Source organism: Haliaeetus albicilla, chromosome Z (assembly GCF_947461875.1).
Source record: "Haliaeetus albicilla chromosome Z, bHalAlb1.1, whole genome shotgun sequence".
Taxonomy (NCBI): Eukaryota; Metazoa; Chordata; class Aves; order Accipitriformes; family Accipitridae; genus Haliaeetus; species Haliaeetus albicilla.
This window is the reverse complement of record NC_091516.1, coordinates 61,302,158-61,316,599: the sequence shown is the minus strand read 5'-3', so window position 1 is coordinate 61,316,599 and position 14,442 is coordinate 61,302,158. Positions and strand designations below refer to the sequence as shown.

At 42.6% G+C, this 14,442-nt stretch overlaps 1 protein-coding gene across 1 annotated transcript in view; it reads right to left on the bottom strand.

The window, feature by feature from the left end:
* The window catches only part of SNX30 (sorting nexin family member 30), a 53,208-nt gene that overhangs the window by 16,182 nt on the left and 22,584 nt on the right, over positions 1–14,442 (bottom strand). The window contains exons 3-6 of the mRNA XM_069776601.1: positions 8,882–8,992; positions 5,029–5,187; positions 2,465–2,660; positions 1,609–1,808 (exon numbers count right to left, since the gene is read on the bottom strand). Coding sequence (XP_069632702.1) covers positions 1,609–1,808; positions 2,465–2,660; positions 5,029–5,187; positions 8,882–8,992 — 666 coding nt within the window. The remainder of the gene's footprint in view (positions 1–1,608; positions 1,809–2,464; positions 2,661–5,028; positions 5,188–8,881; positions 8,993–14,442) is intronic.

The following is a 14,442-nucleotide window of genomic DNA, read 5'->3' as shown; positions in this document are numbered from 1 at the left end:
GAGCGGGGCAGCAGATGCCCACCCGCAGCCCAGGGAGAGAGGAGCCCACGCTGGAGCAGGTGGATGCCTCCAAAGATGGCCATGACTCCATGGCAAAGCCTGTGCTGGAGCAGTGTGTCACTGAAGAACTGCAGCCTGTGGGAAGGACCCACGCTGGAGCAGGGGAAGAGTGAGGAGTCCTCCCCCTGAGGAGGAAGGAGCGGCAGAGACAACGTGTGATGAACTGACCACAGTTCCTCCCAGGGTGGGGAGGAGTGAGCAGCTTCATGGTGCTTTTCTGCTGGCTAGGCTTAAACCACAACACTCATGCTCTGTTTATTTGTAAGTACACAAACACACACACACCCCCCTTCCTACAGAGTAAGGTTAAGTCTGAACACCCTGGGTCAAGGCTTCCATCTACAGCTCAGGGTGTTCCAGCAATACTTGGGTGTTAATAGTCCTATAAATAAAATGCACCTTGTTTATGCTAGGGTCAATACCATGACTACGAAAGCAAAGAGTATACTCAGGGAATTAGTGCAAAGCCTTCAAAAGAATCATTCAGCCAGGCAAGACAAGAGCCATACAACTAGCCATCTGAAGCTGGGAAAAGAAAGCTCTAGGTGTTTCAAATCTCAGTTTGAGAAGTATAGGATGACTAAGATTAAGAAGGACCACCATGTTCAGACTGTAGGTTTAAAACATTATTAGATCTCTAAAGAAGTGCATACCATAGCCTTGTGACAGTTGTTCCAAGTGGCAAGTCCTCAGAAGGAATTTGTCTGTTAGTACCCTATAGAGGGACTGCTAATACATACTGTACCATGGCATTTGGTGAAAAGCTTTAACAGCCGAACTAGAGTCCTTAGGTTCAGTTTTCAGTGCAGTTAACTCAGTAATTCTTTCCCCCATTTCTTCAATGCAGTGGAATTGACTACCAATGCTCCTTAACTTAAAGAGAATAAAAACTGCATTGAAGTAGCTTTTATTACTTCTGCATAAGCCATAAGATACCAAGTTCCTAGGGTGATTAAGAGTCACAGAACAACATCGTTAAGCAGCTACTTGGTATGCAGAACTTAACAGAACTTTACAACAGATACATCCTGCCTAGGGTATGGGGATGAGAGAGGAAGCAGTGTCTGTCATTTGGACACGTGGTTCTAAAAGGAGCCAGCCAACCCTGCTACATAAAAGTGACAGAAGCTGCTAATGCTACTTTTTCTGCAGGGCCAGACACTGACCCAGTAGTGAAGAGCTGAGCCATGACTGACTTTCTGACAATTCAAAGAGAAGATTCTAGGCAGCCACAGGATGTCTCCTACAGAGTACCACCTGCCACTCCAATGAATAAGCAACTCTTCAACACTTTGTGTGCACCCTAGCATTACTGACCTTAGCTTGACTGAATAGGAGAGCAGATAGGTAATGCTACCCATGCAGTACCCGGTCAGCATACCTAGGTTTGTTTTGATTATGAAAACATCCTCCTACCTAATGCATTATTTACTTCCCGACTTTCCCCACCACCAACCCTTCCTGCTATTAGAAAGAATGAACTCACTGATGCATCACTGCATGCAAACACCAATGACAGTGTCAATTCTGCCACAGGGCTCTCTTTACCTTCATTGACTCCGAGTACAATATATATTCCCTAAGCACAGGCAGGAAGTCTTCTGTCATGTCTTCACTGAGTTCTTCAAGAGCTGTGCAGCAGTTCCCAATACAGGCAGACAACCCTTCCAGTGGCTCCGATAGCTCAACCTCTAGCGCTCCCCAGGTTGAATAAACAGGTCCGTATTCTCGTAGTTCCACCAAGTATTCTGCAAAAGGCAGATGGAAAAGTAGATTAACGGAGTAAGAGTGAGGCACAAGGATCTGCAAACACTCACACCAAACAGGAGAAACTATGCACCAAGCTTGGCAAACATTAACTCCCCCAGGAGTCAAGTCTTGTGTTACATTAGCATCTTAATAGACAGAGCTCTATGGCTGCACAGGTGACAGGTCCAAGTTGCCTCCTGCTTAACTGACCATTCCTACAAGCTTCCAATACAAAGACAGTTGCATCTGTGCAGTAGCCAAAGTAATTTTTTTTAAACATATGTAAAACTTGGGTCTGCTAAGACAGGTCTGTAAAGGTTATCTTCGTCTAGGAATTCCACCTCTACTCCTCCAGATGGAATGTACTGGTTTTTCCCTCTCCCAAAAGTCTTTCCAAAAATAACTCTAGTAAGAAAGTAGGTTGGTATAACAACACGAGCCATTTTAAAAAAATATTTGGAGAATTGAGCTAAAGTAAGATACTGCGTTAGGCTTTGGGCCTGTTTTAAATCTGTAAGAGGCATTAGATTTTGCTCTGTGTGGCTCATTACAGGGCAGAATCATTGACACAAGTTGTCTTGGTCACACCATCAACCAGAATGAGATACAGAGCACTCAGACTGAAGTATTGTGATAGAGAACCTTGTGTCCTTACCCAACTGTTCCTTGATAATCCGTTGTGCTATTCTGTCAATGGTACCAAGCTTGAGAGAGAATGTGTCTAGATACTCCCCAATGGCTGCAAACTCCAGTGGCCGACTTCTTAATTTGTAGCCTCCTGTAACGTATTTGACAGACTCCCCCATCTTTGACAGCAATGCCATTCCTTGCTTTTTATAGGCATTAAGATCCTAGGAAGTTAAAAAAACCCAAACAGTTTAGAAATATTTCACTTGCTTGTTGGAAGATTAATATAGTGAGAGATACTTTCTAGTCAAGATCAAATTATGTGAAGGCAAAAGATTACATGTGACATGTAGCCTTGGACAAAACCTCACGTTATACAAGTTGTACAGCTGAGCACAGTTTCAAGACTACCTCCGGATGGAGATAAACTATCCAGAAGAATGGTATGAAGTACATTATAAATGAGTTAGTGGTCCACCTTTGCACATGGCCAGACTTTCCCATGTTCCTGTACTGTCACCAGGGAAGTAGTGATATTAACAGCTCTGTTTGCACTGATAGTGTTCATGCCATTCATCCATACATACTTTTAAGTCGTAGCCCACAATACCAGTATTATGCAAATGCACCAGCTGGCTCTGATGACCTAGTACAGAGCTACACATTGCATGCCTATTTGGTCAGCAGTCACATCACACCAGTTGTGTGGTCAGATAGAAGGGTGGGGAAGACTGCACAGAAAACGCACAGCATGGGAAGACTAGCACAGCTTTTCTGCAAGACAGAGGGCAGCTCAGGCTGGGTCAGATGTAGCCATGTTGCCTGCACAGAAAGCTTAAACTTCCTCGTCAATGCTTTACACGTTTGCATAAATCAACATTCAGACAACTTATGTTAACAAGGTTGTTTACCTACAATATTCAGGGGATTTCACCTTGACAGCACATCAGAAAAAACTTGTTAGCCAAAAGGTCGACCATTTTGCATTTTACTCCTTCCAGCAGGGGTCACTATTCAACATCGCAAAACAGGATTAAGCGCTCTAACTAGGTTATCCTATGCAGTCTGGGGAAGAGATGTTTTCAACCCAAGTAGACCCGTAGAGGCTGAGAATCAAGATATGGTATTACAGACTAGACTAAAAGCTTAAGTGTTCTTTAAAAGAATCCAACAGCCATCTTCAAAACATGTACTATGGTATTCTTTCCAAGTTCTTATAAGACAAATCTAAGTCTGATTAAGAGAACCTGACATATTAGCAGCTACTATAATTTTGGATTATGTTTGCATTTAAATGCAGTGGGTCCTTGACTCTTGCATTCTACCTGTCCTAAGCACTATCTGCAAGCAGGGATCAGAAGACAACCCTTTAATTCAAAATCACTCACTTACTCTCTCACACATTCTGGTGTGTTACTGGTCCAAACAGGGAACTTGAAGAAAGGTTGGTTTCTCTTTTTCAGCCAGGAGGTGGTCTCATGACTTTCTGCAGCAACTAAATTCTGAAGTCCTAGCACACTGAACTGACACCTCACTGCTGCAATAGAGCAAGTTCCAACACTAGAGACAGCCAGAAGAACACATGTCCTTTTCCCTGAGCCTCCCTGGATGCTCTGTATTCTCAAGGCAAGCCCTGCCTGGGGCTGAGAATACAGCCCTTACTGTTTATTTTGCAGGGGTGGGAGAAGATGACTAAGCAGCTAAGAAAGTTGCATCATGCTTTGACAGCTGAAAAGCAGAACAAAGCTATCTGACATTTAACTATCAAGGTGCTAAACAAATTCTGCATTTCTGGCTTGTTTCAGCAGTTAAGTTCACCATGGAGGGGAAATAAAAGGGAACTGGAGATTGAGTCTCACATTACCAGCAAGCAGAGCATGAGCCTGAAGTAAGCTCAAATTAAGTGTCACATTTGAGAGAGCTAGCATAATGTGACATTGGAAAGACATGCTTTTACAGCTCTCTTCACTTATCAGGTCAAACCCAAACGTGACTGTAGGTCCTTCTAGTCTTATTTAAAACGCAGTTCAAAAGACAGCTAAAGAAAATTGCACCACTTATGGGTGAGTCACGCAGAAGATGAGCATGAAGTTGTTGACTGAGAACAAACAAGAATAAGGTCTTCATGCTTAGTTTTGAGGGCAACAAGTACAAGCAGTCTAGAAGGCACAGACAAGAAAAAAGTTAAGAAACTTGTAAGCTTTTGTGCAAGAGATCTCTCCTCCTCCACCTTCCTCCTCGCCAAAACAGGATTTTACAAAGTCTACAGTTTTCTAAATTCTGAACCTTTCTTGCATCAGAGGCATATGTTCTAGACACAGCGATACAAAACAAGCAAGTCTGGAGAACTGAATTTGTAAATCGACAGACCACCCCTCCCTTCAAGCAAAGGCAACCCATACAGTTGTCACACACAGGGGTCTGTCACACACAACATTCAGGGTCCCTAACAACTCTCTGGTATTTTAGGGGAAGTTCTGACCTGCATGTGTAGTTTTATTAATGCCTTTTTACCTTCATTTCAAAAGAGACTGCAAAGGTGCCTATTCTGTTGTCCCTGTCAATGACTGTGTTTGGAAGTTCCTGGCTTACCTTGGCTGTGAGAAACACGTTGAAGTGCTCATTAAAAGAAAGCACTGGGTGATCAGTTATTCTCTTCAAGAATTTGTCTAATGCTTTCCTCCTCGTCTCCACAAACTCTTCAGAAAAGCGATCGACAACACCCTTCACCACAAATTTCTCAGGAAGAGGCTGTCAGAGACAAGCAAAATGCACAACATTCAGAAGACCAAAAACTTGTTTCTGCTTTTTGGAAACATACAAAGCAATCAAACTGCAGTCTTAACAGGCACTGAAGTGTTATGTTTGCTAACAGGAACCATACATCAGATGGGATGCAAGCCTTGCTCTGAATTACTGTTGAGCTGGTCTGGCCTAATGCTAGAATGCTAGCAATTCTACTGAGTGGCTTCAGCTGAGACCCACACCAGTGAAGCCCAGACAGTCCTCACACTAGGTACTTCTAGCATAGCTTAGAGAGTTCCCTCCTACCGCTATCCATGTTCAAGCTCCAGCTCTAAAAGAGATGCCAGCAGAGCTGCACACTATTCACTACAGCAATTCATGCACACACACCCTGATGTTAAAGTAAGTCTGTTCAGTCCAAGAAAACCGAGAAAATTTAACAATTCTACTTACTCTTTTCCCCTGCATTCTGAACAATTTATAGCTCCTGGACAGGGAGGGCCCTTCTGTAAAGGGCTGATAGTGTTAGTAATAGCACTACACTGAGCAAAGACAGACGAGCACGGTCGAGTGGTCCAGGCTGGAACCTTCCTGAAGCACTTGCACAGTCAGTCATCTATCATAGCTGACATTCTTGAGCATGTTTGTGTAATGTTGGCAGACCTTTGTTACTATCTACTCTTTCACCTTACTCCTATTTTGATACCACCGGTTCATCTCTGCAGTTCAGCTTAACATGTAAGCTCAAGTCTGCCTCCATACTTGCTAGTTCTGCAGTCCCTCCTGTTACAGTAAGACTCCAGACTTTAAAGTACCACTTCAGATGGAAGATAACTCTTTAAGCTTCAGCATGGTTAGTCTCAGCTCTACCACTAGATCTGCTTTTGTTCTCTCCAGACAGCATAGACTCCAAGATTAATATAATTTTTAAAACTGTGCTTTGCATTTTATTCTTGTGAAACATTCTGCCCAGACAGATAATCTGCTTACTCTTAGACTAGCAATGACAGCCATTTTCACCCAAATCAGGAATCAGAATTCTCCTCTGCAAAGAGTCTTTGTTACCTAAAATCTGTGACAAAAGTAACGCAAAGTAAAAAAAGCTGCATATAAGTATGCCTCTCCCACCATACCCTAGCTGATGTGGGATGTACATGAAGATTGCACCTCCTAAAAAAACCCAGCCAGCCTGACTTAGCTGCAACACAGCTACGTTTTAAGCACTGTATTTAGTTCTTATAATTTAAGACTTATCTTATTATGCTTAGCATTCAGATTAGTCATTCTAGTTAAACCAGTGTAAGATACACTCTAATTAGACTTCTTCAGAAGAATAATGCTTAGTGCAGTAGTCTTCAGGGGGGAGAAATTCTCTTCCCTTGCTTTGTAACTTTAGCTGGGACTCTATACTTCAGGAAGTCACTAGCTCAGCACCATATGCAGAAGGAATAGGACAAGGTGGAAGACTAAAGAACCCTAGTTCAACCAAATGCATGCAAACTGCCACTGAATCATCACTAAAGTTTGAGCATTTTAGACCCACAGAAGAGTGCACCTCTATTAGAGAGGCTTCTGCCATTTAATCTGCTTTTAGCAATAGCAGTAGTTACAGTCCTTTACATTTTAGGCCTTTGGAGTTCCATCCCAAGTAGACAGTACACACAGCTAGCAAGTGATATTCTGCTTTAACTGTGTTACTTATCTGACTTACAGTCTTCCAGCTTAAGAGTCTTTCTAACTTTTCCCCACTGCGATATGTGAGCAGGGTTCACTATAGTCACAAATGGCTTCAAGGATCCAAACATCACCAAAGACAAGATCCTTGGCCATGTTAGGCTTATCTTTCTAGTCTAGAGACAGATCTGAGAGCATTTTTACTGTTGTTTGAAAGCACAGATTAGAGTAAGTCTCAGATAATTTAAAAAAAAAAGTTAAAAAAAATCAGTAACCAAAGAGATGAAAAGGAACCCCTATTCAGTTTAGTTTTGGCTCCTAAGTGTAGGCTATCATGACATGCTGCACTGAGAAGACACATCATTTGTTACAGGAAGATTTTAGGCAGATTCACTATACCAAGATTAGGAAGACAACCCCGTTTCGGTATTTTGTCGGGCAGAAGGCCTCCAGGGATTGCATTATCTTCAGTTACAAATACAGATACTCTTAGATTGGATTGAAACATCCTTTCAGAATACACTTGAATTACAGTGCACCTGAAACAGCCTTTAGCTTCTATTCCCCATCTACTTCTAGGCAATAAATACATAAAGCATTCAGCAATCTCCCTGCCATACCACTGCATGGAGGAGGTTAACAGGAAATTCCGCAACTGCTAACCTGTGCATAGACAGATAAAAGAGGGCAGCACATTCTTATGCTTCCAGATTGTCTAAATGAGAGCCACTTAAGAGATTGCCTTGTTCTGCAGCTGGTTTCATGTCCAGTATTAGAGCCACTTGTGCCAAATTTGCCGTTCTGTGTGCAACGAATTCCAGGTCACAGCAAAGCAGCTTGATTCCCTGGCTGTGACTCACCTTCTGCTACTAGACTATTATTTATTGCGTTGCAGCCTTCAGGCAGGACTGGCAGCCTGTTGGTACACTCAGGAATCTGTACAAGCTTAACCTCAATAGTTCCAGCTGTTCAGGGAACAGGAAGGGAGAAGAGAGTGTCTGGGCAGCTAACACATTAATCTCATGTCTCCCCCTTACCCTGGCAAGCTCACTCTCTCTCTTCTCCTCTCCCTACCCCTCAGTAAACATATTTGCTGCCAGTTAGTGGTGTCACATGATTTTGTGAAGTATTTCTTATCTTTGAGCTATTATTTCACTTAGAGGCAAGTCCCAGAGTAATTAAGGACTTAAATAGCTCTCTACCCTGGAACAACCTAACTGAATAGTTCTCACATAGCCTAGTCCTTGCTGAGGGAGGGAGAGCAGAGAAACTTCCCCCTCATCCCAGATGGGCAAGCTAAGGTATGCTAGCAGTGTTGCTATTTCCCAATAATTTACCTCCTACAGGCCTTTTTTAATTTCTTTGTTCAAAACAGCTGATGGTGGTGATCCCACAGGCTTCCTACCTTTTCACATCTTCTACAGCATGAAAAACAGACTGCTGAAGATCAGTATCAACCTCTTCATATCACATAAGGTGGTTGGGCCGCCAGCTTCAGTGACAAGAAGGCGTACAGTAGTTTAGCTAACATCATTAGCTAAATTTCTGCCTACTGAAGGCATGCAATAACTACCAAGCCAGACGCTAAAATTTGCCAGTCTCTGCTACTAAATGTTAGCACAAATACTTCTAAAATACTGTCTTTAAAACCAGCTCTAAAGGCCATCTTGAAAACTGACTGAGACTAGGACTTGAAGTACCTGAGTGGCCTTCCATAAGCCTCAGATAATTGGAAACCTAGATATAATAATTGAACAAACAGATGAAGCATATTCCATTTATGCCATAACAAATGTAGTCACCACCCATATTGCCCTACAGGAGGCTGCCAGAGCTCGCTTCTCAGGTGTGCCAACCAAGAAAAGTCTAAGCTTCATCATCAGTCAAGAATGGGAAGCATTTCCCACTCTGCTAGAAGGGAATGAAGTACCGTATTTAAATCCAAAGAGACATATCACCAAAATAATCACCCTTGGAAGACAGATACAGAACTGTCCTTAATAGCAGATTCTTGCTTACTACCTACGGGAATGAGATGCGTTGGCTGAGACTCTTCCAGCTTGTTTCTCAACCAGTCGAAGTCTTGGTACCGCCGGCGGACCGAATACTCTGGCAAATCAAACTCTGCTCGCGTGGTCTGGAAAAGAACACCAGGATATGCTTAGTACGCACAGAAACTTCTCACTTCAGAGCTTAGCAGCAAATGCAGTACAGACATCACTGGCAAGGGTAAGGCCAGACAAGCCTTGCATGGGGACTCCATGCCCAAAATCGTGTTTGTAGCCAGCATGACAGAAAGATCCTCTGGCCTTTCAAGCAGTGGGAAAGCCAGCAATAAGAAAAAATTACTACTTGGAGCTGATGTATTCTTAAGATTTATTCACAGTTCATTACACGTTCTGCTCAGATAAGCTTTATGGGAGGAGTCTGTGGAGAGAAGAGTACTGTGCACCATGTAAAGCTCTTGCCAGTTACAAGTTTGCAGGGAAGACTGTGTGAAATCTTCATTCCAAGGATGAGGCTATTTTAGCCATCAAGAAGTAAAAGCAAAGGTATTTAATGACTTGTTTATTCTATGATGTGCATTAACTGTGGGTGAAAAAATGTTTCACCACTGCCCCATATTCCAGGAGTGACAGGCTTCTTACACTCCTTCAAGGCTAAAATATTAGAACATAAACCATTGCTAGGTTTGTCAAAGTACTGTTTTTGTTGATTCCCGAGAGGAAGAAACAAGTTTGTTTACATTAAGTTTGTGTATGCCTCATTAGAGATATCAGTACATTAAGTTAAATCTTTAAAGTTTTCATTCTTTAGGGCACAGAGTTAAACTTGCAATTACAAGTTTGAGACAGAAGATAGGTATGCAGAGAAACTGCTGGCAAATGTTTTATCCAGTCCTCGAACAGTTCATACCCTGGAAAGCTGACTGCGTGGGGCTGCTTGCACAGCACGTATTGCAACTGCCTAAAAGCACTAATGAAACTGTGTACCAACTAGGAGTCTCTGCTAAAGAGCCTGGTATTGCAATAGCCCTGATTGAAAGATAGATGGCCTTTATCATTATGTCCCACCGAGAAGCACAGTTCAGAGAAGCCTAGAGAACTATACCTGGTCACTTGCAGCATCAAGAGCATCTTGCAATGGAGGTGATGCTGCAGCGCCAGCACACTACACATCTACAGCTAGACATCAAAGCCACTGCGTTCTGGGGAACGCACCAGCTCTCCTAGCTTTGAACTGGCACCGAGTCCAGCACTAGGTTGCTTTGGCACTCCTAGCCACTACAACCACCTGCTAAATTCCAGCAGAGATTTTGTATTTACCTCCAGACTGAGAGCAACTGCTTCATATGTGGAGAGAGCCAAGTAGCAGCCTTCAAATGCAATCCACCTCTTCACTTGCTCTCTGGGTGACTCCAACTCTTCAATTACTGCACTTTACTCCCACCAATCCCCACTGGGGATCCTGTACAAGTTCTATGCCAGAAATCTCTTTCCAGGGGGAAGCCAGCAGCCTTAACACACTATCAACAGAACAGTAGCTCTAGTATACTATAAACAGCATGCTAATGTGGTATTACCTATGAAAAGGTTTGGTTTCTAGTAAAGGAGGGCATAGAGACAGGGAAAAGAAGAAATCAAACTCACCTCCTCCCTCCTTTGACCTGCTAGCTACAGTAAGAGATACACACGTTAGTCCATGGCCTAACATAATGAATGCTCACCAATGGAGCAGATGTGTTTGTAGATGAGGGACTACCAAGACCTAGATATCCACTGCAGGTTTGTGCTTTGCTCAGCTACACCTTGGAATAACACCAGCTTATTTAACATTTTAGAGTGCCACACTATAAATGAAACTTCTGAGACTTCATATGAACCCTTTTCACCTGTTTTGAGTAAAAGACTGAATGGCATTACAGTAGAACAAGATAATTCACACACACATAGACAACCCTCATCTGCCAGCGGTGCTGACTGCTTTGTTCTGTTAATAGGGCAGCTATACCTCAGCCTTGCAGGAGACAACCAGGAATTAAAAAAAAAAAAAAAAGTAATGACTTAGTAGTAGGGAGAGCTTTTCTGAACTGGCTGTCATTGGCCTCGTAAAAGAGATCAGACAGTAAGTGAATGAGAGTAATCAGGATGTATACACACTACAGTGTCTTATCCTGCAGCATGAGGATGAATGTAAAGTCTGCCATCTGTTAGCACCGAGAACCTTATTACCAAGTATTCTGCTAACAGTTAAGGAAAACTGTACAGGTATTATTTAGTCTAGACATAGAAAAGCAGGATAAGTCTCAGTGCACAAACTTTACATTAGTTATCATTCATCTCTAGCAAACTGCTACTGCTGCTTTTACACAAGCAGATTTGCAAAGTCTTCCATATATCAGGGTTTGTTCCTCAGAGGGAGGGAGATTAAAGTACATCATAGCCATCAGCATTTCAGTGTTTGCTGTACAGGTTGTCAAATCTAGACAGCAAATAAGCTTTTCAAAGACTATTTGGACAGAACATAAGGGCACTTCAAGGTTTTAATGACACCTCACTAATGCTGATAGAATTTGGATCTCAGATCAAACTGTTCATTAGCTCAGCACAAGTTATTTTTTCCACAAAAGGGAAGAGGGTCTTGCCACTGTCCAGGGATGGCAAGTGAAATGTCTGTGGTTTTGACACAGTTTAATTCCTCCTGCTTTCTTAGTAGGATCCATAAATCTCATCTTGCAAGAACATGTGGGAAGGAAGCCGAGAAACTTATGTGCCAGATGTCAATCTCGCAAAAATAACAGGCAAGACATTTCTAGGGATTTATTGAAGACTCCAGCACAGTGCCAGTAAGTCATCGCTGTAGTATTCTGGGCTCAATTTTACTTTCTGGAAAGCAGGCAGGTTTACAGACACTTTTACCTCTGTTGTTGGAATAATTTTGACTTGAGGCAATGTTAAGGCAATCACCAAGTCCTGGTCTTGTGTAAGATTCTTGTCTTTCTTGACAGGAGTCAGCAGCCAAACTTAAAAGCTAGCCTGTGATGACTACATTAAAGTATTTTTCTACACTAGTTCTCATCTCTTACTCGCTACACCTGATTGTGGATTCTCCTCCATGTTACTATTTAAGTTTGGGGCAAAAATCTTCAACTAGAAGAAGAGGAGGATGGCAGAAGGGGAAAGGGAGCAAGGCTGGTGTCCTTAGCAGTTCATAGTTTCATTTGCCTCAAATAGTTTAGCCAGTTTGAAAAAGAGATCATAGCACTTACACCTGCTCCTCTCTAGCGATCAAGCTGTTTCATGTGCTCAGGTAACCTACCCAATGCAGGCACTGGAAGCAGGAGGAGAAGGACAGGAAAAAGAAAACAAGACCTCCACTTCAGTATTGACTGCTTTGAAAGCCTCTCCCTTCAAGCCTGCAGAGCAACTGCATGACTCTGTGGAACAGCATGCAGCTGTTTAGATCTCCATGGGAAAAGGCACAGAAGGCCTTGCCATCCTAGAAAGTACAACAAAAGTGAGGTTAGAAGTACACTTACTTATGTTTCCCTCAGGAGACATGACTACCTAAGGCTAAGCTTCATTTTCCCCCTCCCTCCTCAGAAAGATCTGCTTGATAAAATCCCTCTAGAGTGCACATCAGTCTATCTGAAGAGCACAAAGGTGTATCATCAAGAACACCCAAGACACTTCAATCATCACATCCAAGACCAGTTAAGTTCCAGCACACCTTTTTGGTTTCACTAGCCTCCCTGTATAAGGAGACAGCTGCTAGCAAGAAGAAAACAGGGACAGAAAGAGTTAAGAGAGCCAGGTCTGAATCACTGTCCCCTTTATTTTGGGGATTCCCATTACATTCTTCAAACGTGTTCATCCAGAAGACAGTCTGGGAAATGCTACCTGGGTCTTACTGGGAAGCTGTGAAAGCAGGGGCACAAGCAGAACCAAGTAAACGCTAAGCTTTCTTCTCAGCTTCGCTGCAAGCCATTGTTTTGGACCAGATGTTTTGGACCCTTCCTCAGCCACCACCATCTGTTGACAAAGGTATCAGTAGATGAGAAGTCGGGGGCATACTGCAAGACTTCTTTTTTGCTGTTACGATGAAGGACCTTTCTAAAGAAAGAAAAAACCACACAACACAAAAACAAGACTGTGGTCAGGTTACACTCTTCCCTACAGTGGTGTCCAGTCACAACCACAAGCGCACTACAGCACTAGCAACTACATTCCCCTCTTCCACTTAGTGATGCTGCTTTCCACTGCAAGGAAGTCTTCAGCAAAACTCATCCTAGGACCTATGTTTATCCAAATGTTTGAGGTTCCAGTAGCATTCTTCAGTGGAGAAAGAAAAAAAGCAGCCATCCCTGCCTCCTCATCCAGAGCCACCACAAAGACCCTTTTCAGTCCTTCACAGGTCTCAAACCCTTCTCATGCCAGGCTGCATGGGAGGTGGGGGGAAGCATGGCCTTACACTGATGACAAGAGCAAGGTCTGATATAGAAATCTGACCTACAGCCTGGTGGTGCAAGCATCAATGCTCATCCTCATCACTGTCTAGGGATTACTCCTGGGCGATTTTTTGCCATGTTTAATTACTGCTTTCAGCTACAATGGCTGATTGGGCAATGAGTCTGCCATCAAAGAGGCCTTGGTTGTGTGGCAAGAATGAGTCTGACCATTAATACTGCTAGTCTTCCAATAGTCTTTTTTAAACAATGGTAGATAGTGCTAGAGGTGCTAACCCTAGAGGTTAGCCGAAAGTTTACAAGAATAATAAACCCAAAGAGGTGAGGCTTTCATGGTGACTGATAAGAATAAATTACGCACTGTTTCATAATAGTATTGTAATGCTATGATATAGCAGATTTACATGCTACAGTGAGATCCCAAATAAAACAAGTATTCACAGACAGGTAGGTAGATATGCAAAATCAGAAGTACAGGATGAGGGATTTTTTTTATTTAAAAAAGGACACTGTTGGGTAATACATCTGATCTAAATACAGTAGATATCTGACCCACTGTCAAGAGTTCTGTTTTAAGAAGGGAAGCCTTGTATGAACACAGGTTTCCAAGAAGAGGAACATTATTAGGGTGCCACTGCATAGAGGTATTTTATCTTGACAGAATAATCAGGTCTTAATTTAAGGGAGAAATAACTTTAGCCAGTTTTAGCCATTTGGGTGTGGAAAGTTATGCCTCATTTTGTGCTTTCTATTCCTTCTGGTCACGTAACAGCTGAAGATTAAGTTGCTCCAAGCAGAAAAGTTTCCCGCAATACTTCTTCGGATTTTCTAGTAGTTAAGATACAGCATTTCTTGCAAGATTAAGACACTTAGAGCAACAAAGAATGACAGGCCTATGTTAAGTGGGCAGTAACAGGTAGCTACTATTTTAGAGAAACCACATTTTCTCCTGTGAGGCCTGAAAGTGGAACTTTGGCATAGACATTCTGGAAAAAAAAAAAAAATCTATGGCCTGTAAAGACTTCCTTATCTCAAAGGTAAATATTCTGTCCAGTGGATAGTGCCATCTAAGTAGGCCAGAGGAATGTTAACCTTTTTGGAAAACTGGATCAAGTATATTC